Here is a 27,269-nt window from a genome sequence, read left to right on the forward strand (position 1 = left end):
TGCACCCCTATACTACCGTCTAATTATATATATTAAATCTAATATAGCACAATGTTGGAGAAAGGTCATATTTCCTAACAGAGAATTGTACGATCTTGCACACCTGTCAACCATCTGTGTACTCATTCAAATTTTGTTGAGTAAACAGATATTGACTAAATGTGGATTTGTCACTATTCTCTGACATATAATGAGAGAGTCAGTATCATCACTGAGCTGTATTAGACTTTATTAGTGATTCTCAGAAAGCAGGTTTGGATCAGATTCTCCAGGCAGATCATTCCTGCTAGCTGGCTAGGTGAGCTACTATAATCCTCCTTTAGTGAAAATTAAGTGGAAGTATGTATTCCATGTTTTCATCTTTACAATCATCACATTCCTTTTCTCTGTCTCTCTTCTTAAGTAATTTTTCCTTGTTTTCCTCATAAAATGTCTGCCTCCATCCCTAACACTGCTTGCTGTTTTTCTTCATTCTTTAACTTCCCTTTAAAACAGCACTAGTTCTCTTTTTGTTACAGATGATATCAGCTTGTCTTGTCTTGCTTGCATTCCATTACGTTTCCTGAATGCCATCCTCATTTTCTTGGCCTTGTCAACCACCCTGCTTGAGAACCACATAACATATTTACTTTTCTTTGCTGATACATTTCATGCAGGTAAAAGTTTTATGTGTGGCAGCAGACTTTATTTCCTCACTGACCCTTCATTTTCACAGTCCTATGTCTTGCATTTTAGCTGTGTATTAAGACACAAACACTGAATACTAGAAGTTTAATAATCTGCAATGTGTATGACTGATCTGTGAAGCAAGTTATTAATATTATTTTTTTCATGTTTCATTCAGGGTGACAGAGGTTTACCAGGATTACAAGGTGTAATGGGATTTCCTGGATTACAAGGACCAGAGGGACCTATCGGACCTATCGGACCCAAGGTGAGTGCCATGCTTATATTTAGATTTGATTTCAAGTTCAATACTGTTTTCTTATTAAAAAAAGTACATTGTATAAAAATCATCTTTATAAATTGTACATTAAATGCTTAATAGCAAAGCATAGCAAACACTGCACTGCCTGAAAAGATGCATAAACTTATTTTACAGTTCTTGTAGTAAAGTAAAATAGAAAACGTATAAAAAATAATATAATTGGGAAAGTAAAATTGTGTCTTACTTACTCACAGGGTGATGCTGGGGAAAGAGGATATCCTGGATTAAAAGGAGCTCGGGTGAGTACTTATTTCCACATCTGCTTATAACCCACGCAGACAGTGTTGTTCTCCCAAACTAAGAAAGTGTTGTAATGGATGCCTAACCACCGTTTTTGAAAATGTCTATAATGAAATGCTAGTATGTTTTGTATACAGATTCACATGATATAGTTTAGTGCAGTTTTCTTTTGTTTTATTAGGATTTTATTAGGGTTTAGGAATAGCTGAAGGGTTATTGGGTCAGTTTTTATAGGGAATCCAGGTTGTTTGCTGAGCAGATGATGGTAAAATCATCTGCGTACTCTACAAAGGTAGCAGTCTTACTGACCAGATCAAGGTCAATAACAAAGTGCTGAACAGGTTATGTCCCAGTATAGATCCTTGTGAGACTCCGATTGCAACATGGAGAAGGGATGAGATGTCAATGAGCCATTTTACTGCCTGGAGTTTGTTAGAGAGGTAACTAGAAAACCAGGCTAAAAAAGAAATCTAAAAGCTTAGAATGGAGAGTTTTTGTAAGAGTATAGGATATATATTTGTATGTGCTTGTGTGTGTGTGCATGTGTGCGTGTGTGCGTGTGTGCGTGTGTGCGTGTGTGTGTGTGTGTGTGTGTGTGTGTGTGTGTGTGTGTGTGTGTGTGTGCGTGTGTGCGTGTGTGTGTGTGTGTGTATCAGCACATATAAAACTTCAGTAAAAATTGGGGAGCTACTTCAGGAAATTTGGGGAACTGGATCAAGAGACCTTAGCTGAAAGTAAGCTCAATACTAAATAAACATGGGTATAGTTTCCATCCTTGTGGAGGCCACGGTGGTGCAGTGGTTAGCATTGTCGCCTCACAGCAAGAGGTTTTCTGGTTCGATCCTCGGCTGGGGTGCCTTCTGTGCGGAGTCTGCATGCCCTCCCTGTGGTCGCGTGGGTTTCCTCCGGGTGCTCCGGTTTCCTCCCACATCCCAAAGACATGCTGTAGGTGGATTGGACACTACAAACTGGCCCTAGGTGCGAGTGTGTGCATGTGTGTGCCTTCAGTGGAAGGTAGGGTGCCAGGCTGGCAACTCGACACCGTAAAACTCCACTGCCAATCACGAGCAGACAGGTGATCTGCTGTGGCGACCCCTAACTGGGAAAAGCCGAAAGAAGAAGAAGAATAGTTTCCATCCTTGTCTACTCTCATTTTAGTAGCCATAGGTTTTGACTAGCTATTATTGACAAATAGTCTAACAGATGAATACAAATACAATAAATAGTCCAATTTGATAAATGTATCAGGAAAGTTAAATTTGTTTAAGACAGAAAAAGAGAAACTCAAAATTAACCCTGTTAAAAGCTTTGGTAGCACCAGTGACCAAAATGAATTCTGGGGTTTGCTACATTGATAAGTAAAACTGGATGAGTTGTTAATTTTTAATGGATCTGAGTGAGGTTTTGAGAAGAACAGTTCTTCTTAATATGGAAATATGATATGTTGTTGACTTGGATAAAGTAATTACCAAATTTCTAAACACATTATATATAGAATTATTGAACTGGGAAAATAGCGACTGATGCTTTATTTTTAGATTTAGACTGTGCTTTCATTCATTTATTATCAAAATGGCTTAGGAAACTAGAATTTGTTTCTAAAAAATCTAATTCCTACATTAACCCTCATCTAGCAGAATTTATAAACCACATTATAAACTAAAAACCCAGACTTATTCGACTGTGGGTTAGCCTGGTATTTTCTTGGAACAACAAATAAATACGAGAGGAAAAAAAGGTTATTTTAATCCATGACAAAGTATAACATTTTTAAAAATGTAACTTTACATCTTTATGAGTTTCAAAGCAATTTCTTTAAATATTATTCAGATCTTTGTAATATAGAGAACTTAGTGATGACATACAAGTTGTTTAATTCTTAGCTGGTATTTAAAGAGCAACATTAAGTTCTTTCTTCTTAAGTTGATGTTATCGGTATTAACTTATTGTGTAAGACTGATAAAATATTCTCCATGTAGCTCCAATTTTAATCATTTCAGTTTAACTACATAGAGTAAAAATTTGAAGATACCTTCTCAAATATCTTTAGTTTTTCTGTGAAAGCCTTCTTGTGAAAATGATTGTCATTATTATTAATATAGATTGTAAAATAATTGCAGGAAGGGTATACAACTCAGTGGAATCTGGAATGCAAATAGCATCTCAAACTGGCAATATAGTTTTATTTTTTTAATTAACAAAATGACTAACCACATAAAAAATACTCAGTTATTTATATTTAATTGACACCAAATCGGTATATATTCTGGGTCAGATTAAATAGCATTCTGCTATTTAGATGTCTCCAAAGTTTTCAGTAAGCTACGTAGAAATTTACATTTTAAGCATTATAAAATGTAACTCACCCTATCAATCATGAATTATAGTTAAATTTTCATATTCAAACAATCATTCTCAGAGCAGGGTGATAAAGTCAGTTCCACAATGTCTTATCTAACATAATCGAAAAAGACAGTGATGCCTCTATGTCTGCATTTGTTTTTCATAGCAGTGAAACAAATACTACATATTATTAGGCACAATAGTCAAATTCTGTGGAACAGGTTTCGTTCCTAGATTTTAAATTCCAGACGTAGGCTGATAGTCTCTTACACCTACCTTCTATGTAATGTCAGTATTCTAAAACCATCTTTCAACAGATACATTCTATTATGGAGAATGTAAGTTTAACACAAACACATCAAACCTATTATATTTAAGATCAATGTTATTCTCAACAACCTTTTCATGAAATAGAGTTTTTACATTTTGAGGTATAACTTTTTATAATACCTATATTATGACTTGTTTAAATTGGCAAAACTGCAAGTTTTGATATTTCTTTATCATTTATGCATTTTCCATTTTGTCTGGTTTAATTGATTAGTAGGAATAATATTATCAAAATGTGTTTTTCCTAAATTATTTTTGTTTTTCAAAATTGAGTTTCCCTCCATACAAAACCTGGCTTAATCAAAATGCTTTTCTTAAGTTTATTTGGAAAGGTGAGTCTTTAAGAATAGTTTGTCTTATTTTCATAATTATCCAATGTGAGTTAATTGATCAGCATCATGGCAATATACTTTGGATCATTTATTGTCCAATATATATATATATATATATATATATATATATATATATATATATATATATATATATGTACACACACATATATATATATATATATATATATATATATATATATATATATGTGTGTGTGTGTGTGTATGGAAATTATCCCTTTTAGAAAATCTACTTAGAGGATGCAGTTATAAACTGATACTGAAAAATTATGCACTTTTAAATATTTAAAATCATCACTTACTTTCTTGTTAGGAAAAACATAATCAAGATAAACATATATAACTGGCTGCATCCAAGTAGCACTTTTCTTAGCATTCTCATTTTGAGGTTTTTCTAGAAAATGTTCTGAAGAAAATTACACAACTGAAAGCGTAAGATAAAATGGAAATTCTTAATAAATCTGTGTGAAGGGGAAGTCAAGACTTATATTGTTTATTCAAAAACCAGTTTTCTTTACCTGGCAGTCTTGAGGAAAAAGTTCAGCATAATTTTACAACAAATTGGAAAAATAACTGAATACTTATTGACTCACAGTAATTAGATATTAAAATCAAATAATACACATTTCTTTGGACCAGAATTCTCTAGTTAATTTTGCCAAAGTTATCAACAAACATATGTATTAGGTATGTAATTGTGCCATCCAGATGAAAGGATTTAATATAGCTTACCTTTTCCCTTTGAGGCCCTCCAGTATACTCCCAAATGTATCTTTTTCATTGGCATGACTTTTGCAAAATAGACACTCAGCTGCACTGTTGGCAGCAATTTAAATCTGTCTCTGCCAAACACACTGAGGTTTATTTTCTCACAAGTATTATCATTGACAGATTCCACTGGAACCACAAATATATATTTTTATGTTTTGCTGCTACTCCGATTCTGGCATGATGTTTTAAATTTAAAATGGTGGTATATCTGTTAAAGATGTAGCTATATAACTGCAGTGTATATGTTCAAATGTGGGTAGGTTCCATGTGTGTCAGTGGATTACAACATCGTACTGATGTGCATGGGTGACATAACATGCAGTTAGTCTACCACACACCATCAATATGTTATGCCCAAAAGCTCATTCAGAACGCTGGCATCTGGCATCTGTAAGCATATCATGCTACAAGGCAGTGATAGAGTGCACTGCTCTCAGTTCCCAAATTAGGTTTCCAGCATGACACTCAGCCTACCTTTTGTCTCGCAGTACCTTCATGACAATGAGGGAACCTGCCTGATGTGTTAAGAAGCACAAAATAATGCTTTTTTCTCCTGCACAGCTAATACAGAAAATGGCATCCAGGATCCTGTCTGGGCCCATTTAGGTCAGTATAAATCTCGCTTGACCTAGCCAAACTACTGACTGAGGCTACTGACAGCCCAGTGTGGCTGTGCATTGCTGGCATTGATATGATGATCTGCAGTGACACCACCTTGAGATTTCAGTCAGTGTGAAGCATAGGTTAGCCAGTAATACTCTGAATGGAACAGTAACTGTTTTGAATTTCTGTTGTTTTACAAATTAGTATTAAACTTTTTTTGCAGTTATTCAGCAATGTGCTATTGATAAAGTCTGTTGCCACTGACAGGACATACCAGATGAGACGTTTTAATAGGGACTGCATCTGTGCAAAGTTTGCTTTTTGTTGATATGTTGTGTCAGTTCTGTGTATTGTGGAGTAATGTGCAATATGTGACACATCATAGAGACAAGCAGCAAATTGTGTAGTAATGCACGGGCACCATGTCAGGCTACTGCTATCTTGCAGTTACCTGGGGGACCGTAGCTTCCTTGTGAGTCTGTAGGCAGATTTCCATGTGTCTGCCATTTTACACATACATGTGGGACTGTGGAATTATTGTGAGGCTGCAAGAAGCATGTAAATCTTATGCTATCTTGCATGTAAGTGTGGTAGTGTTGCTTTGTACTGTTGTATGCACTTCAACTGCACCTGGGTTTGAAGACTGCTGTGTCCCTTTTCTCTTTCAGTGTGGACTAAGCAAGAGAGCAGCCATGCTGGCTGTTGCAGGAGACAGCAAAGACCTTTGGCACAATGGAGTTAATTTGTTTATTACTTACTGACTTGTTCTGTATATATTGTACCATTTGTAGGACGTCTTCACTTTTATCACCCTTTGCACTTCATCTCCATCTTGCAGGGCAAGATGATGCCAATGCAACACATATGCATCAGCTGCACTCACCATTGACACAGCTATGGTTGCAGCTGTGGTGTAAGAGAGGGCTTGGAGTTCCTTTCCATTGAGAGTGTTCTGACCTCTCCTGTGCAGGTAGTCTGGATCAGTTACCTGCTGTGACCCATCCATCAGTAAGACAGATGGTAGAAGAGTCAGTTGAAAAGACATTGGCCTGTTGTAGTTATTGTCTTGCCCTTCCTGAAATGCATTGCTAATTTTCTCAACAGGTGGAACATCAAAGGTTATTTCGGCCCCTATCACTGTCCACACTGACCCACCTCAGTCATTTGATAGGTCCCACTAAAGTCCCTCCAGATGATCTGGTAGTCAGAGTGCTGTACTCCAGTCTGTTCTCAGCTAGGTATGTCCCCATCCTGTTATGGCACAACCCACCCTTTCTACATTGTCTACTCCTTCCCATCATCATTTGACCACCCTCTGTTTATCTCTGTAAAAGCCCATATTTCCCCATCCAAGTATGTGCCTATCAACCCATTTAATTGCACTGTCTTGTGTTTGTTTATTTAAGAGTAATAAAGGAAGCGGTTAGGGCACATGAGTTCAGGATGCACAGAATAATTTATTCAATGGCTAAAATCAACCACAAGCACTTTTGTCCTGCCAAATGTGTGCTCTTTTTCATTTGGCTGGATGAATGTGCTTGTGGTTGATTTTAGTCATTGAATAAATTATTCTGTGCTGTCTGAACACATGTGCCCTAACTGCTTCCTTTATTACTTGTGCATTTTTTGTGGTTATTTCAATTTGGTTTTTGGTGTTGTGTTTGTTTATTGTTTGCACCAATTGACTACCTGTTCTCATCTTTCCTCCCTATTTCTCTATCACCTTTCTCATCATCCCTCCTTCTCTCTCTCTCTCTCTCTCTCTATATATATATATATATATATATATATATATGGTTCCCCTTCATATGATCGAATTTCTCTAAACTTGAAAGTCATAAACTCAAAACCAGAATCTGGAATTTAGAGAAACCCGAACATATGAAAGGGACAAAAAAATTGAACACCTTTCAAATGTTTTTGCAGGTGGGCTTTGCCCCCTGCACACCCCACACCCCCCCACTTAAATATACCTACTCCGAGATCACACTATAGTGAAGGAAAGGGAAATCTCCCATTCTGCGCTATACGCATAAGCGCAAAATGGAAGATTTTCCATTCCTCCGCTATAGTGCGGTCACGGAACATTCACCTTTAAACTGCTAGGGTACAGGAGACCTGGCCCACTGTAATAAGGTAAGTTAACTTTTTTTTTTTTTTTAAACCTAAGGCTCCCATTCACAATTCCGAGTGAATGGAAGTTCAAGATTCTGGTCTCGAGATTATGAATTTTGAGCTTCCATCCATTTGATCTTGTGAAGGGGAACTAATATATATATATATATATATATATATATATATATATATATATATATATATTTATATATGGTACCTATCCCCAGAAAAAAGTGCCATGCCTCTCTTTACTAGGATATAACAAGCAGTTTGTTACATTGGATAGAGAAGAAGAGCTTTTTTGTCCTGTGTGATGCCCGTGCCCTGGCCCAGCAATCAAGGAGCCTAAATCCTCACCACTAACACCACTGAGGGGCATCTCATATAGGAGGAAAGGAAAACAAATACACACAGTAAAGTGCAATTTCCCTTAAGAGCACACAGAGATCACAGTCAGTCCGGGGATGGTCGCTCCCTTGCTCTCCAGATCCCCAGTAAGACTCCCCACTGGCACAGCTGTAGGGTCCAGATCTCAGCCAGCTGGACAAGCTAAAATCTCCAGCACCCTCTCTGTCCAACCAGTGCTTCATGTCCCTGCCCAAGTAGCTGACACACACACACTTTGAGATAAGAGTTTATACAACCACACAGACACTCCTGGGGAAGGCTGGCACAGCTGTGCCCCTTTTACCCAGACTATATGGTAGAAATCACTGCCACCACCCAGCTAATATTTATCAGCTACTCAAAGGCCCCTAAAAGGGTGTCTAATTATTACTGTGCAATATTATTATCCAATTGGTAGTATAACTAAACAGTCAAGGCTTATTAGAGTGACTTAGCATAGTTGTTGTGTCTTTCGGTTTTTCCTGGTTAGGGGGCGCCACAGCAGAACTCCGGTCTGCTAATGATTGGCAGTTGATTTTTACGTGCCGAGTTGCCAGCCCTGACGCACAACCTTTAACAAAGGTACGCCCATTCATGCATGTCTCCACGCAGAAGACGCTCTAGCTGAGAATCGAACCAGACAGCATCATACTGTGAGGTGACAACGCTACCGCAGCACCACCACCGTGGATTAGAGTGACTTAGTACAGTAATCACTATAAATATGCAATGTACTCTAGAGCTTAAATTATTTCTACACAAAACAGCCACAGTTGAAAGGTTTAAAAACATTTAATAATAAATACTAAAAAACAAAAGACAATACTTCTTACTACACAGTGCTAGTCAATGGTTCAGAGAACACAGAGAAATACTTAAAATAATTCAGTAGTACAGTTCTGACATCACAGAAAAACACTTAGTCTAATATTTCTAGTTTCTAACTATTTATAAGAGAAACACAAGTCTAAGATAACTTACATATAGAACACAGGCAGTGCTGATGAGTTGAATGGTCAAGACAAAAATGCTTAATGCCTTCTGATTCTCTCTGTTTTTAAAATCACATTCCTGGTTCCCATTACATCATTATTCACACTTCCCTGGGTTCCCAGGCTAACAGAAACTACATTTACATTCTTAACATCTCCTTTTGTTATCTTGCAGCTGGTCAGGACGCAGAGCAATAAAAATATTTTTGCATGTTTAAATCTAGCAATTTAACTCTTGGTTAAAACAATAACAATAGGCTCCATCTTAGCAACTTGGCATGTTGCTGGCTGGCTCTGTTTAACCATGTTAGGGGGTTGTGATCTGTGATAATAGTGAATTCCCTTCCATACAGATAAGGGTGAAGTTTCTGCAGTTCCCACAGTATGGCTAGACATTCCTTTTCTACAGCTGCATAACATTCCTCCCTGGGTTGGAGCCTATGACTGAGATAAACCACTGGGTGCTCTTCTCCCTCTGAAGAAATCTGGCTAAGTACAGCCCCCACTCCACAGTTTGAAGCATTCACCTGCACCTGGAGCTGACTTTAGATGAAAGGGTCACAACATGCTTTTACTTGATCAGTAGAAAGCACTGTTGTGACATTTTTTTGCAGTTCCACACCTAACAACAGTTTTTTTCCATTTAAGACAACAAGCCTGTGGTTCACATTAACATTTACAGATGACAGAATTATCTCCAAAATTCTATCTGGCTAGGCTGGCAGCCTTCACCTATCCTCACCCAAGCTTCACATCCTGTACTTAAAATGTTGGGCGTAGGGTGCACAAGATTGGGTAATAGCACACAGTGCCCTCTGTCAAGTCTTATGAGGTTTTCTTCTGGCTAGTGCATGGCCACTCCTTTCTTCTACAGGTTAGCGTTTTGTTTGACTGTAATTAGCATGTGGCTACTGCATTTTCCACACTGGAGCACAACTAGCTGGTCAGATGGGCAGTGCATCATTGTTTAGGTATTCAGGTATGCTTTACGGTGATGTATATTGCTGCAGTGTGGCACAAATCCTGCTCCAACTTGCAGTACTTCCCTATGAATTCTACTCTCAATATATTCCACCTTTACTGGGTTTCTCCCTTTCTGCTTTTCTACAACTGTTACCTGGAGCCTTTCTGGGTAATAGAAGGGGATGTTGTTAGGGGGGAGATGTGGGCATGTATGAATTTTCCCATGTTTGAAAATATAGTTATGTGCTGATGTTGGAGCTTTTTGTTTTTCATGTTTTGTCCCTTTTATATTTTGGAAGTGAGTTTTAGAATGGTGCTTAGATGTTGTACTCCGTTATAAAAAAAATAAAAATGTCTGCTTTTCCCTAAATGATCATGTACAAAGTGCTTATTTAGTCCTGTGAAATAAGTGTTCATTAATGTCCCAGGAGATGCAGTTATTTGACATTTGTAGACCCCTGTTGTCCTCTTTTCGTATTTTTGAATAATCCTTAGTAATGATTACTGCATAAGCTGTTATTTGTGTAGGATTTGTTTTGGTTTTGCTGATGTTGTTCTGTGTTGTTTACATATATTAATACAAAGTTATTATAAAATAAATTACAATGTACTGAATATTTCAGAGTTGTGATTTTACCTTTTGTCTTTGTATACAGGGCCTTCCTGGTTCACCAGGATTTCCTGGTACACCCGGAATTCCGGTAAGTGAATTGTTATTGAAGACAGATGTAAAGTTTAAGTCCAAACTCCTGCTCAAGTGCAAGTTTTTTTTAATTGTTGATCTTTTTTTTTTCTCTCGACAGGGTATTCCAGGTCAAGATGGCCCTCCAGGCCCTCCAGGTATTCCAGGATGCAATGGAACAAAAGTAAGTCATATAAATAAAATTTACTTTAGTTCTGAAAAGTTATAATACTGGAATAATTCTGGAAGCATTGCAAGTCAAATGATGAAATACAGAAACAAGTTAAAGGAAAAATATCATTGGTTAATGAGTTCTACCTCCTATTTCCTAACCACCTTTTTTATCCTACATGCCACCACTTTCTCTGCTAGATATTCCATGGGCTACATCAAAGAAAAAAAATGCTTCCTTATGTCAGACTTAAATCTCCATATACCAATAGCTACCCTTTCTTCTTTTGCACCATGTCTCTCATATCTTAACTCCACATTTATTGTTAGCTCTTTGAAAATACTGTAAGTGCATATCATGTCTATCCATTCCCTTTCTTCTTCAGTTTGCACATGCTCAGTGCAGTGACATAAGCCTTCCTTTGTACTACAGCCACAAGCCATCAGTGATTTTTGCAGTTTGCAACAATAAACCAGCTTAATGCTCCTTGTATTTTTGTAAATTATTTTGTGATGCCATTCTTGTTTATCCTAACTGTGTCCTTTATGTGGCCATGTACTTGCTTCATCTGATAAGACTTTTGCTCTGTGACAACTGTTGCCTGCAGTGAGTTTGACCATCTAACAATTCCAAACTCTTTCTATCACTGTTGCAGAGATGGAAGCATGTTTATCTCAGCTGGAGTTGCTTGGCTTCTTCCCGGATGCTGTTTTGCAATGTCACTACTGCAGCCACTCCACAGCCCTGTGATTTACTCCAGATTATAGGAATGATTGGGTCTATGTCAGATGATCAACTTTTCGGAAACTCGAAAAAAATATTAATGAGACCATATGATCGAGTTTCCGGAAACTCGAACATCAAAAAAAAAAATCTGTCTTTTTTACATTTGGGTGCAAGCCACCCTGCATCCCTATATGGAGGCTATGCCCCCTCACCCCCTGCAAATTAAATATACCAACTCAGAGAACACACTATAGTGAGGAAAAGGGTAAATTTCCCGATCCTCCCTGTACCACAATCTCCATTCAAAAGCTTCAGTTTTTCAAAAACTCGATCATATACTCTTGACCATATGGAGTTTCACTTTCTGAAAATTCAATCAACTGAGAAGGACCCATCTCAACTGTGAGATTTTTAAATGTAGTTACCTAAAATGCCTAAATGGCGGTATACAGTTCAAGCCCCACTACTGAAGGAGGTTTCTCTGAGTCACTGAGGTAGAATTCCACAGAGTAAGCTGTAAAAGCTCTATGTATAAATAACTGGAGTTTAACTGTATGGCTTTATTTATTTATTAACCTATGGTTTAATGTAAGTCATCTTGACCAACAAGCCCTTTTTAACTATGACCTTGTCATAGTATAAATGTACAGTGCAATAATCATTTAACATAATGTTATTGCACTAACAGTTGTAAATTTCAAGACTTGCAACTGTGATAACCACAGCAGTGAGACGGAATGTAGGAAAATGGAGACATATATATATATATATATATATATATATATATTTATATATATATATATATATATATATATATATATATATATATACACATATATCTATTTATTTATATATATATATATATATATATATATATATATATATATATATATATATACACACAAGATCCCTTTGTGTCAGAGTATGGATTGAGCACTGTTATGGTCAAACCTTTCTCTTTCTAGGGAGGGTATGAGTAAGTATATTTTTTCCTGATATCAGAGCACAGTCTAAGTGCTCCATGTACTATAAGTCCATTATCACAATTATTTTTAAATTTTTGTCAGATAGAATTATCAAGTACATATATGACTTTGCTTTTATCAAACTGCTTTCAGTGAATGAATAAATTGCATACAGTTGTTCACCTTATTGATATAACTTCAAAGATGGGACACCACCATTTTTTCTTTCCTCATCTCATGACTGACTTTTACCCCCTTTGCTTTCATGCTTTTCTTCCGTTCTCCTTTTTATTGATTTTCCTGTACTCCTGCCTACCCATTCCTTGTTTCAGATTCTCCACTTCCTTCCATGTTTTACAGAATTACCTACTTGCATGTACTCCAACAGCCTATCCTTTCAAGTCTATGTTTTCTTCTAACTTCATAAAGTCCTTCGATTTCCCATATAGTCTCATGCTATACATTTTTCCTTCACGGCGCTCTTGTCCTCCTACATTTTAAAGTACCGCATCTACCCCCTTGACTTAATTAATTTTCTCTAGTTCTGTTCCTTCTACTTAATACATTGCCATTCCTCTGGCTTTTTTATTATTTTTTCCCAGTATGCTATAGTTAGCAACTGAATATCTACCTTCACTTCTCCCCTTTTATCTTTTCTTTTCAGAATTACATCCCACTGTTTCTTCCAAATTTTCTTTCATTGTTCAATTTTTTTATGGAGTTAATACATTATTGCAACTCATTAAAACTTGACGAGACCCACCACATAATGTTTTGTAGCATTCTTTCTTTGACAATCCCTTCCTCTCCTCCATATAGGGTTACCACCTGTCCCATTTTGCGAGGGACATTCCCTCTTTGGGCAGTTGTGTCCTGCATAAAAATTGAAAAAATGGCAAATGTCCTGAGATTTTAGGACAAAAATATTTCCTATATTGTATGTAATACTTGCATAACACAGTTATTCTGTATCTGAAGCACCTAAATGTTATAAGAAACAGAATAAGGAACTAAAATGCTACAAGAATAAGCTCTTATTTAGGCAAAAAAGTGGAAGTTCTGTCTTTTGTACTGGCCATGGGTATGTTTTGCCCTGCAAAATCTGAAGTTTGTACCAAAAATGTCCCACTTTGAGCATTTGAAAAGGTTGCAACCCTCCCTCCATGTACACACAGACACTTTCATACACTTTCTGTATTTTATTCCCCACATATCCCCTTTTATACTTTCTGTATTTTATTCCCCACATATCCCCTTTTATACTTTCTGTATTTTATTCCCCACATATCCCCTTTTATACTTTCTGCATTTTATTCCCCACATATCCCCTTTTATACTTTCTGTATTTTATTCCCCACATATCCCCTTTTATACTTTCTGTATTTTATTTCCCACATATCCCCTTTTACACTTTCTGTATTTTATTCCCCACATATCCCCTTTTATACTTTCTGTATTTTATTCCCCACATATCCCCTTTTACACTTTCTGTATTTTATTCCCCAAATATCCCCTTTTACACTTTCTGTATTTTATTCCCCACATATCCCCTTTGTCTGATTATTTGCAGTCTACGGTAGGTCTAAGGGGATGATCTTGCTTTTCTCTTACCAAGAACATGGAACACTTTCATAAGCTCCATAATTCAAAATCTCTTTGCTGTTTTGGACACTCCCAAAAGACTGTACCATGTAGTAGTTCTGATAGTCCGTGACTCTTTCTGTGGCTAGCTGTGGCAGAGACAGGTCCTTTAAGAACTGTTTCTTTTATGTCTCAAAAAAAAAATCTAAACTATTCAAGCATCTATTGACAAAGCAAGGTGAGGGGAATCACACAAACACTGCAGTAGGAAAGTACCAATGATTTGCAAGCTGTGTTTGGAGAATATGTCCAGTGGCACATGTGTAGAAGCATTTGCTTGTACCCTTTACTGTCCTTAATCTAGTAGAGGAACTGATAAGCTGTAAGTGGGCAAAAATAAACCCCAGATGTATAATTTACTGTATTTTATTTATGTTTATATTTGTTTATATGAAGGTGATGTTTTTTGATGCTCCTAACTCCTGCTCTTTAAAGGAATAAATGGGTCTTTATTAGGAATTATTTGGATTTTGTAAGTACAAAGGTCAGTAAGTTGATGCAAGTTTAGAGAAGTAAACTTAAGGCATGAACAAGCTATGTAGCACAAAACTAGTAACCAAAGCATGAACGCCACCAAAAAATCATCTTATTGTAGCTATTATGTTTATTGATTATGTATTTAAATATTTAATTAATATGTGTATAAAATGTATATCTTTAACTAAACTTACCACAATTGAATACCTTCTCTGACATCTCCTAAAGTGTTGCATTATATTGAATATTGAATTATACTGAATACTAACGAAAGTAAATGAATGAAAATTGTATATATAGATATACATGTAAAATGCGTGTATTATTATTATTTTGTATATTTATATTCTGTGTGTTCAGTGTTTGTGGCTTGAAGCTCAGTTTTGCCGTAAGTGGGCAAAATGAAGCTGCTATAATAGTGGCTCTACCTTAGTCTGACTTTCAGCTGCAGTGTCTGAATCTATATAACATTCAAACATACACTTCTTTCTGCTTCTTTGTGCACACACTTTATCATATCGCACACATTTTCAGAGAATGACAAAAAATGTTTGATGCTGAGCTACAAAAATAATCATAACTGTATAATCCTCATGGTGCTGCTTGTGTACTGCCAAAAGTGTGGACTTCCATGATGGCTTACCATTGCAGAGGAAAACAAATTATTTAGTCATTTAGTTACTTTAATTATTTAAGTGAATAAGAAATCCACTGAGCCAGGTCTTTTTTCAAAGATTGCAAAGGGAGAAAACTGCCACGATACAAATGTACAGAACACCATACTAAAATACAGGCATTATTGTTGAATACCTACAAAAGTTAGTAATTTGATAGATATAACATGGAAAATGCAGTATTTATTATATAAGGTTTACTATCAAAATCCTGAATGCAGATTCTCTGTAAACGGGATATCGGATGGCAAATAGCCAATTGCCATGATGCTGACTGTTACAAGCTCGATAGTTCATATCAGTGAATGCCGCTGTGCTGATATGAGCTTGATCTAATGACTAGAGAGCACAGTACAGTGCAAATTGGGACATTCATCCCTCAAATCACTGAAGTGTGATGTCGGACCTGGAATATATAGTTAGCTGGGGGGTGTGCAGCCACCCACAGGGGGGTGCAGGGGGGGGCTTGTCCCTCTGCAAAAATGTGATGTGAAGTGTAGGGGTTACACTTACCTGAGCACCTATATCAATATCATGTCTGATATTCGGTGAAAATGTCAAATCTACTGAATTCGTTCAGTAGATTCAACATTTCACCTAAGTGATATTTTGAATTCAGCATTACCATTCGAGGTTCCAAACAGATTCTGTGTCAAATTTCAAGATTTTGATAGTGAACCTTATATAATATATTACTATATATTTATGTCTTCAGTCTCTATTGCATTTTTTGTTATTGTTTGTTTGCACATTTATGAATAAACTTTCATTAAAAAAATAAAAACAAATATTGATTCACAAGAGGGTAATTAGATGGCAATAACAGTACTGCTGCAGTGATTATCACCAGAAATTTAAAAAGCACTGTCATACAGCTTCTTTTCCAGAAAGTTATATAACACATACTTTGCCTTTCTCAGAAATAGAGATCAGATGAAGCAAATGACATTTCAGATGCAAAAAGCCTTTTACACACTTGTTCATTGATTATGACAGAATGGTGAAAAACTGCCGTGTTTCAAAAACTGCGTAAGATGGAGTGCTAGTACTACAAAAGAGTCAAGTACTTTGCATCAAGTGCATGTTCTGTAGTTTTACAACAAACAGGAAATCAGTACAGAATTCTAAAATGTCTAAAAATAAGAAAACAACAATAAATGGCAAGGTTCAGTAGTAAACTAAATGTCCTACATATTTCTATAAGCTGCATGCCCCTCTGTGCCAAAGGACACTGTATTTTAGTGCACACACACTAGTGAACCACTGAATTGCTGCTGTGATACTATATTCACTGATAAGTCCATATATCCTAAATATTTAGAGATGATGATAGTGCCAGTTAACCTTTATACACACCGGTGCAGACACTTATTTACATGCATAGCAACATATATAGATAAGTGTCTACTCCACTCTGTATGCACTTATAAATATACATAGCAACATATAAATGATTTTTTATTTCATAAGATTTCTGGTATTAAAAATCTGAAACTCTAATACTCCACTTAGATTTTTTTCCTATGCAATTAAGCCTTGTTGCACTTTATTCACATATGTGCGCATCTGCCCTTCTCATGTATTGATAATTCCAGAAGCAGGCAGGCTGTGTACAAAGTACAACAGCTATATATCTCTATGTCTATCTCTCCCTCACATAAATATTGGTACAGATATAGATACAGATATATGCAGTACACGGTTGCATGTAACCTCACAATGCAATGCAATGTATGGAAAAAGAAATGAATGCAAACCACATAACAAGAGAGCAGCACCAATAAAATGTCTACCTTCCAACTTATTAGCCTTAGCAGTGACCACATAGACCATCATTTCATCTTTCAACCTCTTCAGTCTTAAACTATAGAGGATACTGAATGGCACGCTGATCATAACCCGCTTATAATGCATTTGAGACATAGATGCCAAGAAATTCACCTCGAGAGCAGATACATAATACGGGGGTTCTGATCGGTCATCATAATTCTTTGCAGTGCACGGAGCTTTATCTGCTTCAAGCACTGTTAGTTACAGGGAAGAAAATCACTAAGTGGTTTGTTGGCTGTCAGTCATAAAACACTTAGCAGACATTGTCAGCAAGGCAGTGTAATCCTGTCCTTAATGTTTACACTTACATTTAATGCCTCTCTGCTGTCTAGATTTTCTCAGAATGTCCAAATAATCGCTTTATATTTTTGATCTGTTCCTCGTAAAATATGTGGTTTTCAGACAAACCACCAAGGACTAAAATCACTAAATGATATACATTTGAGTTTCAGAGTTTGCATCCTTCATATTATACAGGTGAACAGACATCCTGTTATTATAGCAATTTTATAAGATTTTTTTTTTTCTTTTTTACATGAAGTTAGGGACACAATAACAGAAACAAATCTTTTGTTCTGCCACTGGCATTGGCAGTACAGACAGATTTTATTGCCTGGAGCTAGACCTGACCTTAACAACTTAAGCAGATGGTGCTTAACATTTGTTAAGCCTGGGTTGCACGACATTCTGGTGTTTAAATGGTATGTCTTTTTCCAAATATATGAGTGTAATCACCATGCTCCATGCACTAAAAATATTATTATCATCACGTTTAAACAAAATCAAATCACATGACACACCTTACCAATTAAAAATGGACATTTTCAATATAAACTTAACAAAATATGAACAAGTACATTTCAATAAATATTAAAATTTTTAAAACTAGCAAGATTTGTCCATTAACCAGTTTGTAATACCTTTTAAACAGCATAAAGAAATAATGCAAAACATAGGTGTCTTAACCCAAATAGCAATAATATAATTTGGAAACTTGCTCATGTTAACATATTATGATATATCTCATTAAACCCACAACTAAAATAATAATAGCATAGGACAAGTAATAATGTATTATATTATCGAGTACATAAAATAATAACAACCTGGCAATTAATTACTATAAATAGATATTTTTAATAAAGCATGTACTCCAAAAAATCGTCCTAGCAGAAAATGCAATGATATACACACGTACATATCTATATATCTATATATGTATATATATATCTATGGGTTCTATTCAGAATCTCGAACTAATGAAATCCCGAATTCCAGTAGCCTGAGACCAGAAGGGCAAAAGTGCAGAATACCAACACCCCAGAAGCACGAAATTCAAAATCCCGAAGTTCGGAGATTTTGAATTAGCGGTACTGGTGTTCCAGTGTGTGAGTGGGTGGTTGGAGATGTAGGTAAGTGTTTGTGTTTTATGGGTTTTGGGTAGGGGCTTTAGTGTGTGTCTGTGTGTTTTGTTAGTGTGATGTGTGTATGCGAGGAGAATGTGGTGGTGTTTTTGTGTTTTTGTCTGTGTAGTGTGACCTCGGAGTTAGTATATTTAAAAAGGCGGGTTGTGTGGGCTGCAGGGGGGGCTTGCCCCCCTGCTTGTATGTAGGGTCGGTGTTTGTGTATGTGCAGGGAGGTGTATGTTTGTGTCTGCGGTATGTTTAGTGTAGAAGTCGTGATTTTAAATTTCGTGCTTATGGGATTTCGAGTTTATGGATTTTTGGCTTCATGGTCTTGAGATACTGAAATTTGAGATTTCAGTACTTCGAGATTATGAAGTGAATCCATATATATATATATATATATATATATATATATATACACACACACACACACACACACACACACACACTGCAGATCAGATCTATTAGGGCAACTAACAACTCACTTTATACTGCAGGCTTCCAGGTTACACTGAGTGGCTAGGTGTGCTGTTCAATTAGCTTGGATTTGGTATAGGCGTGCTGTATCCTCAAAAGAATGGGAAATCACACTCACTGTTAGAGCTTTGCTGTGACCTGCCTTGGGGGTAATCTAAGCCTACTCCTGATCCAAAATCACCAGCAGTGCAGGCCTACACCCCCCCCCCACTGATGGTTTATCTGCAGTTTTTTTTTTTTTGGCTAATAAAGAGATACCCTTGTTTAATTAATTGAACAGGGCTAAATTAATTTCAGGTTATGTAATGTAAAATATAATTCCACAAAACCAAGATGTATATAAAATTATCAGAAAAAAATATCAGTTTCATTATCTGATTGGTTTCTACTGGTGTTACATTAAGGCTGTCATATTTTCAGTCTCATTTCTCCAGAAAATTTCTCTGAAAGTTATCTTATTGTGTTTATAAAGTGTTACAAAAAATAACTCAACAGATCTTAAATAGCTTAAATTTTGTATGTGTATAAGTATTTTATTAAAACGTCTTAATTTTTTGCATTGCTTATATAAAGGAGATAAATCAAGCATTTACAATGTTTAGATAAGAGTAGGCCTTGCTGTCAAAAATAATGTCATTATTTCAAACAGAACAGAAGAGCACACTCACTGCTGAATGCATGCGAATGCTTGTTCAGCTGCATTGAAATTATTGATATGGCCTAGTATCCTTAGTTATATTTTGCATTGTTTTTGTAGGGTGAACTTGGCCCCATCGGATCCCCAGGATTAGTAGGACTGCAAGGTATTCCAGTAAGTATAATGTATGTTACTATTTTTTAGTATAATCTGTTCAGCTATAGCTGATATCTTCATGCATGCGTTGCCGTATCCCTTGAAGAATCATTCAACCTATGTCATTGTTGCTTCTGGCTTGATGGGGAAGGGAGTGTCCTGTGGGTTTCTTTCACTGCCAGTTTGTGAATCAGTCTGAGATAAATGTGAATGCCAGTGGATCTGACAGCCCACAGCCAGAATAAGAATATTGCACTATGTCAGCTTTGTAGACGTCAAGGGTTCAGGTGACCTGCTGCAGTTTACTTCTGTTCTATTTTCCCTGCATACAAAATGGACTTTTTTCAGTTAGGCATTCATTCACATGCATCTTATATACTACCTTCAGCTATTTCTTCTTCATCATCATCATCATCATCATCATCATCATCATCATCATCATCACCTCAAGTAGGCTACTCCAGAGACATGTCAACATGCCAACTTCTCTAAAAAAAATTTCCCAGGTTTCAGTTGACTTTACATTGTTATATCTTCCTGGTTTAGTTCCTTGCCCCCCCGGTGGACTTATTCAGAATATCTGGCATCCATTTGACCATTGCAGCTTTTTTTTTGTTAAAGTCCCATTTCCTTGTATATATGACTTTCCCATGTTTAACACTTCTTAGTTGAATGTTATGCTGCACATTTGGAAGATGCATAGTGTTTCTATACGTGTAGTCATATCTAGCTTTGCTTTTTAATACCAGAGTAACATTTTAAAAGTACATTTAGTTATTTAAAAACCTCATAGCTTTACAAGGATAACTGTAAGGTGAAAAGAGAATATGACATTCATCAAAGCCTGTCTTCTGCAACCACATAACAGACTGTACACTGTTTAGTTCAGTTGTCTTGATGTTACTTTCTGCCCTGTGAACATAAGCAGATTTTAACAGATGGTATTCAAACACACTGACAACTAAACTTCCTGATAAAGGTGCATGTAGTCCAGTGAGTGAAAACCAAGGTGTAAAATGTCAGCAAACAGCTTTTTCCTGTACACTATCTTTTGTGACAGCTGTTCTTCACAAAAGAGGTAATCAATGCAATTCAAGTGTGAGCTTTATGTTGAAAGTACCACAAGAAGCTACTGAGGACTGCAACCACATTAGCAATATAAGAAACCAGTGCCGAGGTATCTCCTCTCTAACACAGCAGGAACATGGTGCAATTAATCCTCAAATCTAGGTAGGTCTGCTTCTCCAGACAGCAAGTATTGTCAGGAAAAATGCAAAGAATACTAAGCAAATCCATTGGGTATTTAATCAGCTGTAAAATCCTTGAGAAAGTTGAAGAGCTCTATAAGGCAGTATCCATATTTTCTTATACATCTCAGAACATTCTAAGATTAGATTTATATATTTGTTATAAAGGTCAAGAGGCAATGACTTTTCAGGACTAACTGTTTTTCGTCATTATCCAACTAATGTAACCATATTTTTAAATGAGTAAGTCATAAAGAGAAAGGTGTTTTTATCAAAAAAACATATTTGGTGTGCATTGGTACAGGGCTTACAGTTACTTATCTTTTTGTGAAATGAAGTTTCCTTGTTTTTGGAGAACATTGTAGACCAGGCATTCACTTGTATTCATAGGTGGGAGTCTTCACAAATATTTTACATTATAGAATTTGTTTATTTGTGTCTTTCAGCTTTTCCCGGTTAGGGGTTGCCACAGCGGAACTCCAGTCCGCTAATGACTGGCAGTAGAGTTCTACGTGCTGGCTTGCTGGGCCTAATGCACAACCTTCAATGAAGGAATGCCCATTCATGCATGTTGCCACACAGAAGACGCTCTAACTGAGAATCGAACGAGCAACGTCTAACTGTGAGGCGACAACGCTACCGCAGCACCACCACCGCAATTACATTAAAAAATAAGTTATGTAAAAGAACCTGTTTCCAGATGGCTATGCTGAACAGTAAATTACATTTGAAATATTAACTGGTGCAACATTTACAATTCCAGTGTTTAGTTTTCTATTCCGTCTCTTAACTGCAATGCATATACAAATAAATGCATTATATTCGTCAACAGTAAACATCTCTTTCCTTGAAAATCATTCACTGAAAATTATCTGACCAGTAGGGATTAAGTGTACCGTGGTCCCTGAGATATTTTCAAACCATAGGGCCCTGCATACATTTTTATGAATATGCATAAATGCATGTATTCTTTGATTAACTTTCCTGATTGTTTTAAATTACATTTCTTGTTTAATACAGCAATGTTTGTTAGAGTGCATTTCATATTTGTAGTTTTGAACCAATAATAGCAAAAGTACACATTTCAGAACCTTTTAACTATAAAAGGCCACTCAAACTGCTGTAATTACAATCCACCAATATCTGAAAACAGATACTTCCATAAATCAACTGTGTACACATTACATCTCAGGTTGTGATAAAAATGGCCACAGTAAAGTATTCCAAATACTTTATCTGCTCTTCGGGTTCAGTCATTTTAATCTATCAACAACCCCCAAATGCAGTAATTACAGCTACATTGGTGACTTCATCTTTCTCAACTGTCTTTGTCAAAAAATAATAAAAATAATAAAAATAATAATGCCCAAAGTCACGTATTTTCAGTTTGCTTCACACAAACACACAGCAGCCAAAGTATTCCTAATTAGTTCACCGACACACACACACACACACACACACACACACACACACACACACACACACACACACACACACACACGTGCACTTGTGCTGCAAATCCAGATTAAAGACTGTTTAGAAATGCCCAAATGATAAGAACATAAGGTACTTTCATCCTCAGAGAACCCCCATTCCCCCAGCAGCAGATATAGCCACTTTGCTGGCAGTGCACATCCTTTATTGTTATCAGGAAATAAATTACATGTACTTTATTTGTAGCTTTGCATAAACTACATGGAATTGTACAAAAAAAATCACTAGCATGGTACTATAAGATACAACCAGGTGTAGCATCATTTAAATAGAAGCATATTTATGAGAACACAAGAAATATTAACTAACCGATAACATATGTTAAGTCAATATACAAAATCTTTTCAAAAGTAAAAGTCATCTAAAAAGTTCCACATTAAACCAACGTATTACTAATGCAGGGGTTGCTGCTGGCAAACAATTTTCGATTTCAGTGCTCATTTATAAATGCACTGACTGCAGCCCTTGAAAAATAAGTTGTCTATATTACATTAAAAATGGTGTGCTGGTGAAATTGCCATAAAATATCCTGAACTAGAACAGCTATGCAATAGGGAATAGCTAGCAAACTACAACAGGTTCTTAATTACTAGGCATGCAGTCCAGGAGACCATTAAGGAGCCTAACCCAAATTTCCAATTGCTGTAAAGCAATGCCTGGTTAATTAACATGCTCTATACCACACAGTAGGTAAAGGAAGGTGGAAATATTCAAACCCTGCACCCTTGCCACAGAAAGCAGCTTATTAGTAAATTTGAGCTGTAGTCCTCTACATTGACTACAATTGTAGTAGTTTTTAACTATATGCAGATAATCTTTAAAATACAATCTTTTAGAGGAGACTGTTTCACAGTTGTAACAATGACTGCATAATAGTTGTTGATGATCAGACACTTCTGACTGTTACTCCAAATAATGGAGATTATGTGACCTGACAAATGTCAAGCACTTTGCATTTGCTTGAGGCTGCAAAAAATAGATACCGCAAAAAACAAAAATATATTACTAAATGCAACATGGTTAGATTATATTACATGATCCGGGTCTATTAATTAATTATACTGCAATAAATGAAGAAAAATAATTACAGGAGATAAATGTGCTGCAACAACCAACAAGTCATACAAAAGTCAGAAATATTACTGCATATGGCATAGTGTTTTGGGGAGGGGGCTTTTACGTGCTTGCAGGACACCTACATCTCATTTTTTACCTCCTTATGCCTTCTCTGTCATCAGGAATTGCTATCCCTTATGACATCATTCAGTACAGGTCTGACATTTTTAAATGGCTAATAGTTCTGTATTGTTGCAACATACACCTCAAAAGTCAACAAAGCAGGATTATGGAAAAATAGTATCCCATGTAGGGTAATGAACCAGGCTCCTGCCAGCCTACTAATATCTCCTCATTTACCATAAACACTGTTCAAACCTGTCGGTGTACATATTGTTTTCTTCATTACGTTTTCAGTTGTCACAGCGATCTGGAATTCATTTAAAACGTTTATTTCAAATTTACAGAAAAAAAATACTGAACAAACAAAACACTCTCCGATTAAAAACAGCCTTCCCATGATAAACAGTAAACGTCTCTTCTGCTGAAAATTTACATTTATTAAAAAGACATCTGGCAACCCATTAAACTACCAGAGAAATGTTAGGGATTCATACTAAAATAGCATGTAGTAAAGTACAAATTAACATCTGTGTGAAGGTTGCAGTAATTTAAAACACAAATGTATAATGCGTTTGCTAATAGCCTGGAACAGCTCGCTGGACAAAAGTTTTCCTTTTCAGGAGCAGCCTTGGTGTACTGTCTGATGAGCTAACTTGGCAGAATCACCAGAAGACAAATGAAGGCTGCGAGAATCAAACCATGTTCTTCAGGAAGCAGCTTTTTATAATTTCATAGCCATACTCAGCTATGCTAAGTGCTAGACAAACTCAGTGCATTTCACACATGCATTTCGGCAAATAACAAGCTAAATTAACAATGTATTCATAGTTAAAATACTAACATTAAACACATAGATTTTATGCTGTCCAGTTTATTCAAAGTTAAATAATAAACTGGCCATCAACATTAAGGAAACCATCCAAACAGCATTGCTCATGTGATGACACCTACTTACTACAATTAATTTCCTTCCTTTGCACCATAACTACTCTAGTTCTTGGGTATTAGTTACTAGGCTTGCAGTCCAGTGTACCATTGAGGAGCCTAGCCCATATTCCCGGTTATCTAAAAGTAGTTTCTGATTAAGTGAATTGCTCAAGGACAGGGCATAAATATGAGGCAAAATATAGGATGCTTTGCAAAACTGGAGACAAAACAAAAGCAGCCTACAAAAAAATTTATTTTTATTTATTTATTTTATTTATTTTACATTTGTTAACCGGGGGTGTCTGACTGAGCCGAAAAGGCCCTTTTTCAGCAGAGGCCCGGGGAGAAAAGCTCCACAAAGAAAAATTACAGACACATTTAGTTATTTAGACATAATCAGTATACACACAAATTACAAGAGACATGTTTTTACAGTGGCATGCGGCACAAACAGTTACAGTGGAGAGAACAATCAAAAAAGATATTAATTTTAAAAATAAAGGTAAGTAATAGATTTGTGGTGTACAGCTGAACTTTGGAATGTAGGTAGAATACATACATAGTACACAGGTACAGTACATACATTGTAGATTAGCCAGTGTTTGTGAGTAAGATTGAAAACTATTATAAATTGCTCGAGATTTAGTATGCATATGTTATCCGCTTTCACTAGCCTGGGGAGCAATCATGGCACTGCCAGCTTTGCTTGAGATGTTGCCTGATGAGGTCTTTAAAGGAGGCTTTGGATGATGTGTTTTGAATGCTAGTAGGGACAGAGTTCCATTTTTTAGCCACCGAACTACTATATAGTGCATCTCCAAAGCTATTGTAGCTGTTGGTGACTTCTAGTAGTAGTTTGCTTGATGATCTAAGAGGCCTTTTGGCTGAGTGATGTTGTACTAGGCTTTTGAGGGCAGGACACTTATTGGGGAGGTAATAGATAGAATGACAGAGGCAGAGCTGATTGTAGGTTAGGAGGTTGGGCAGTTCAAGCCAGTGGAGCTGTCTCAAAGCAGTACAATGATGAGTTCTATATGAGCAATTTGCAGCAAAACTGGCAATTCTGTTATAGCAAGCTTCCATTTTGCTTAGTTCAGTTTTGTTGAGATTAGTCAGAATGGGAGATGCATAGAGTAGGGTGGATAGAAGTTGGGAGCGAGCAATGGCTGATCTTGTGTTGTTGGTAAGAAATGGTTTGATACGGTAGAGTGACCCCAGTTTGGCATGTACCTTTTTAATAGTTAAGTTCAGATGACTATCAAATTTTAGGTGGGAGTCTATGGTTATTCCCAATAGCTTAGCCTGTGGCACTGGAGCAATTGGAGTAGCATTTGTGGAGTAGATAGTGAATTGACTGTTAGTGTTTTTGTTAGAACTGGTTATAATCATAAGCTGAGTTTTCTTTGGATTGAGGATAAGTTGGGCTTTGGTAAGGTAGTTTTCAACATCAGAGAATGCTAGTTGAGTTGTTTGCAGGAGGGTGGGAATGTTTTGTGCAGCACAGATTAAGGTAGTGTCATCTGCATACTGAATTATAGATGCATGCTGTGTGGAGGTCATTTGTAAAGACTGTGAATAGTAGTGGTCCTAAGATAGAACCCTGTGGGACTCCTATAGTTATGGGCAGCTGAGGAGAGAGAATTTTCCCATTTCACAGCTTGGTACCTGTCAGTTAAGTAGCTTTGGAACCAGGTAAGAGTGGAATTAGATAGATGATATTGGTTTAGTTTGTTTAGCAGGATTTGGTGTGAGACTGTGTCAAATGCTTTGGACATATCCAGAAAAAGAGTTGACACTTGCAGGCCTTCATTTTTGAGACGGTTTACTGTGTCTGTGAAGCAGAGGAGAGCTGTAGTGGTACTATGGGCAGGTCTGAAACCATGCTGAGTAGGTGACAGGATGTTGCAGTCTAGGAGATAGTTTAGCATCTGGGTATGGATGCATTTTTCTAGGATTTTGGCCAGGGGGGAGAGTAAAGCAATGGGTCTGTAGTTATTAAGTTCAGTGGAGGTCCCCTTTATGTATGGGTGTAACATAGGATATTTTCCAGAGTTTGGGCACATAGTTTTCAACAATTGATCTGTTTATGAGAGTGGAGACTGGGATAGCAATAGCATCTGCTGTAAGTTTCAAGAAATAGCTGGGGAGTAGGTCGGCTGCTGTTGATGAGGTTTTAGTTTGGAGAGCATGCTTTTGATTGAAGTGGTGGAAACTGTTTTGAGGGTAAAGCTTGTATTAGTGTTATTTGTGTTGGGGGGGGATAGTGAGGAAGGAACTTCCTGTGATACTAAGGATAGAATTGAGTTCACAAAGTGGGAGTTGAATTGTGTTTCGATGGGAACTTTAGTGTCAGCGTGGTTGGTTTGGGGGTAGCCTTTTGGGTGGATTTTAGTAGCTGGTTTATATTTTGCCAAAATTTTTGTGGATTGTGTTGGTATTTAGTTTGTAATGTTGTGCAGTAGGATTTTTTGTCCAGCCTAATGCATTTTTTTGCATG

The 27,269-nt window shown here is 36.7% G+C and overlaps 1 protein-coding gene across 1 annotated transcript in view; it reads left to right on the forward strand.

Moving 5' to 3' along the window:
* Positions 1-27,269, forward strand: part of COL4A1 (collagen type IV alpha 1 chain) — a 1,084,337-nt gene that overhangs the window by 393,431 nt on the left and 663,637 nt on the right. Inside the window, exons 3-7 of the mRNA XM_044071271.1 lie at positions 845-934; positions 1,183-1,227; positions 10,739-10,783; positions 10,886-10,948; positions 19,890-19,943. Of these exons, the coding sequence (XP_043927206.1) occupies positions 845-934; positions 1,183-1,227; positions 10,739-10,783; positions 10,886-10,948; positions 19,890-19,943 (297 nt within the window). The remainder of the gene's footprint in view (positions 1-844; positions 935-1,182; positions 1,228-10,738; positions 10,784-10,885; positions 10,949-19,889; positions 19,944-27,269) is intronic.

The sequence above is a fragment of the Protopterus annectens genome, chromosome 5.part0 (assembly GCF_019279795.1).
Source record: "Protopterus annectens isolate FY-2018-M chromosome 5.part0, PAN1.0, whole genome shotgun sequence".
NCBI classification, from domain to species: Eukaryota; Metazoa; Chordata; order Ceratodontiformes; family Protopteridae; genus Protopterus; species Protopterus annectens.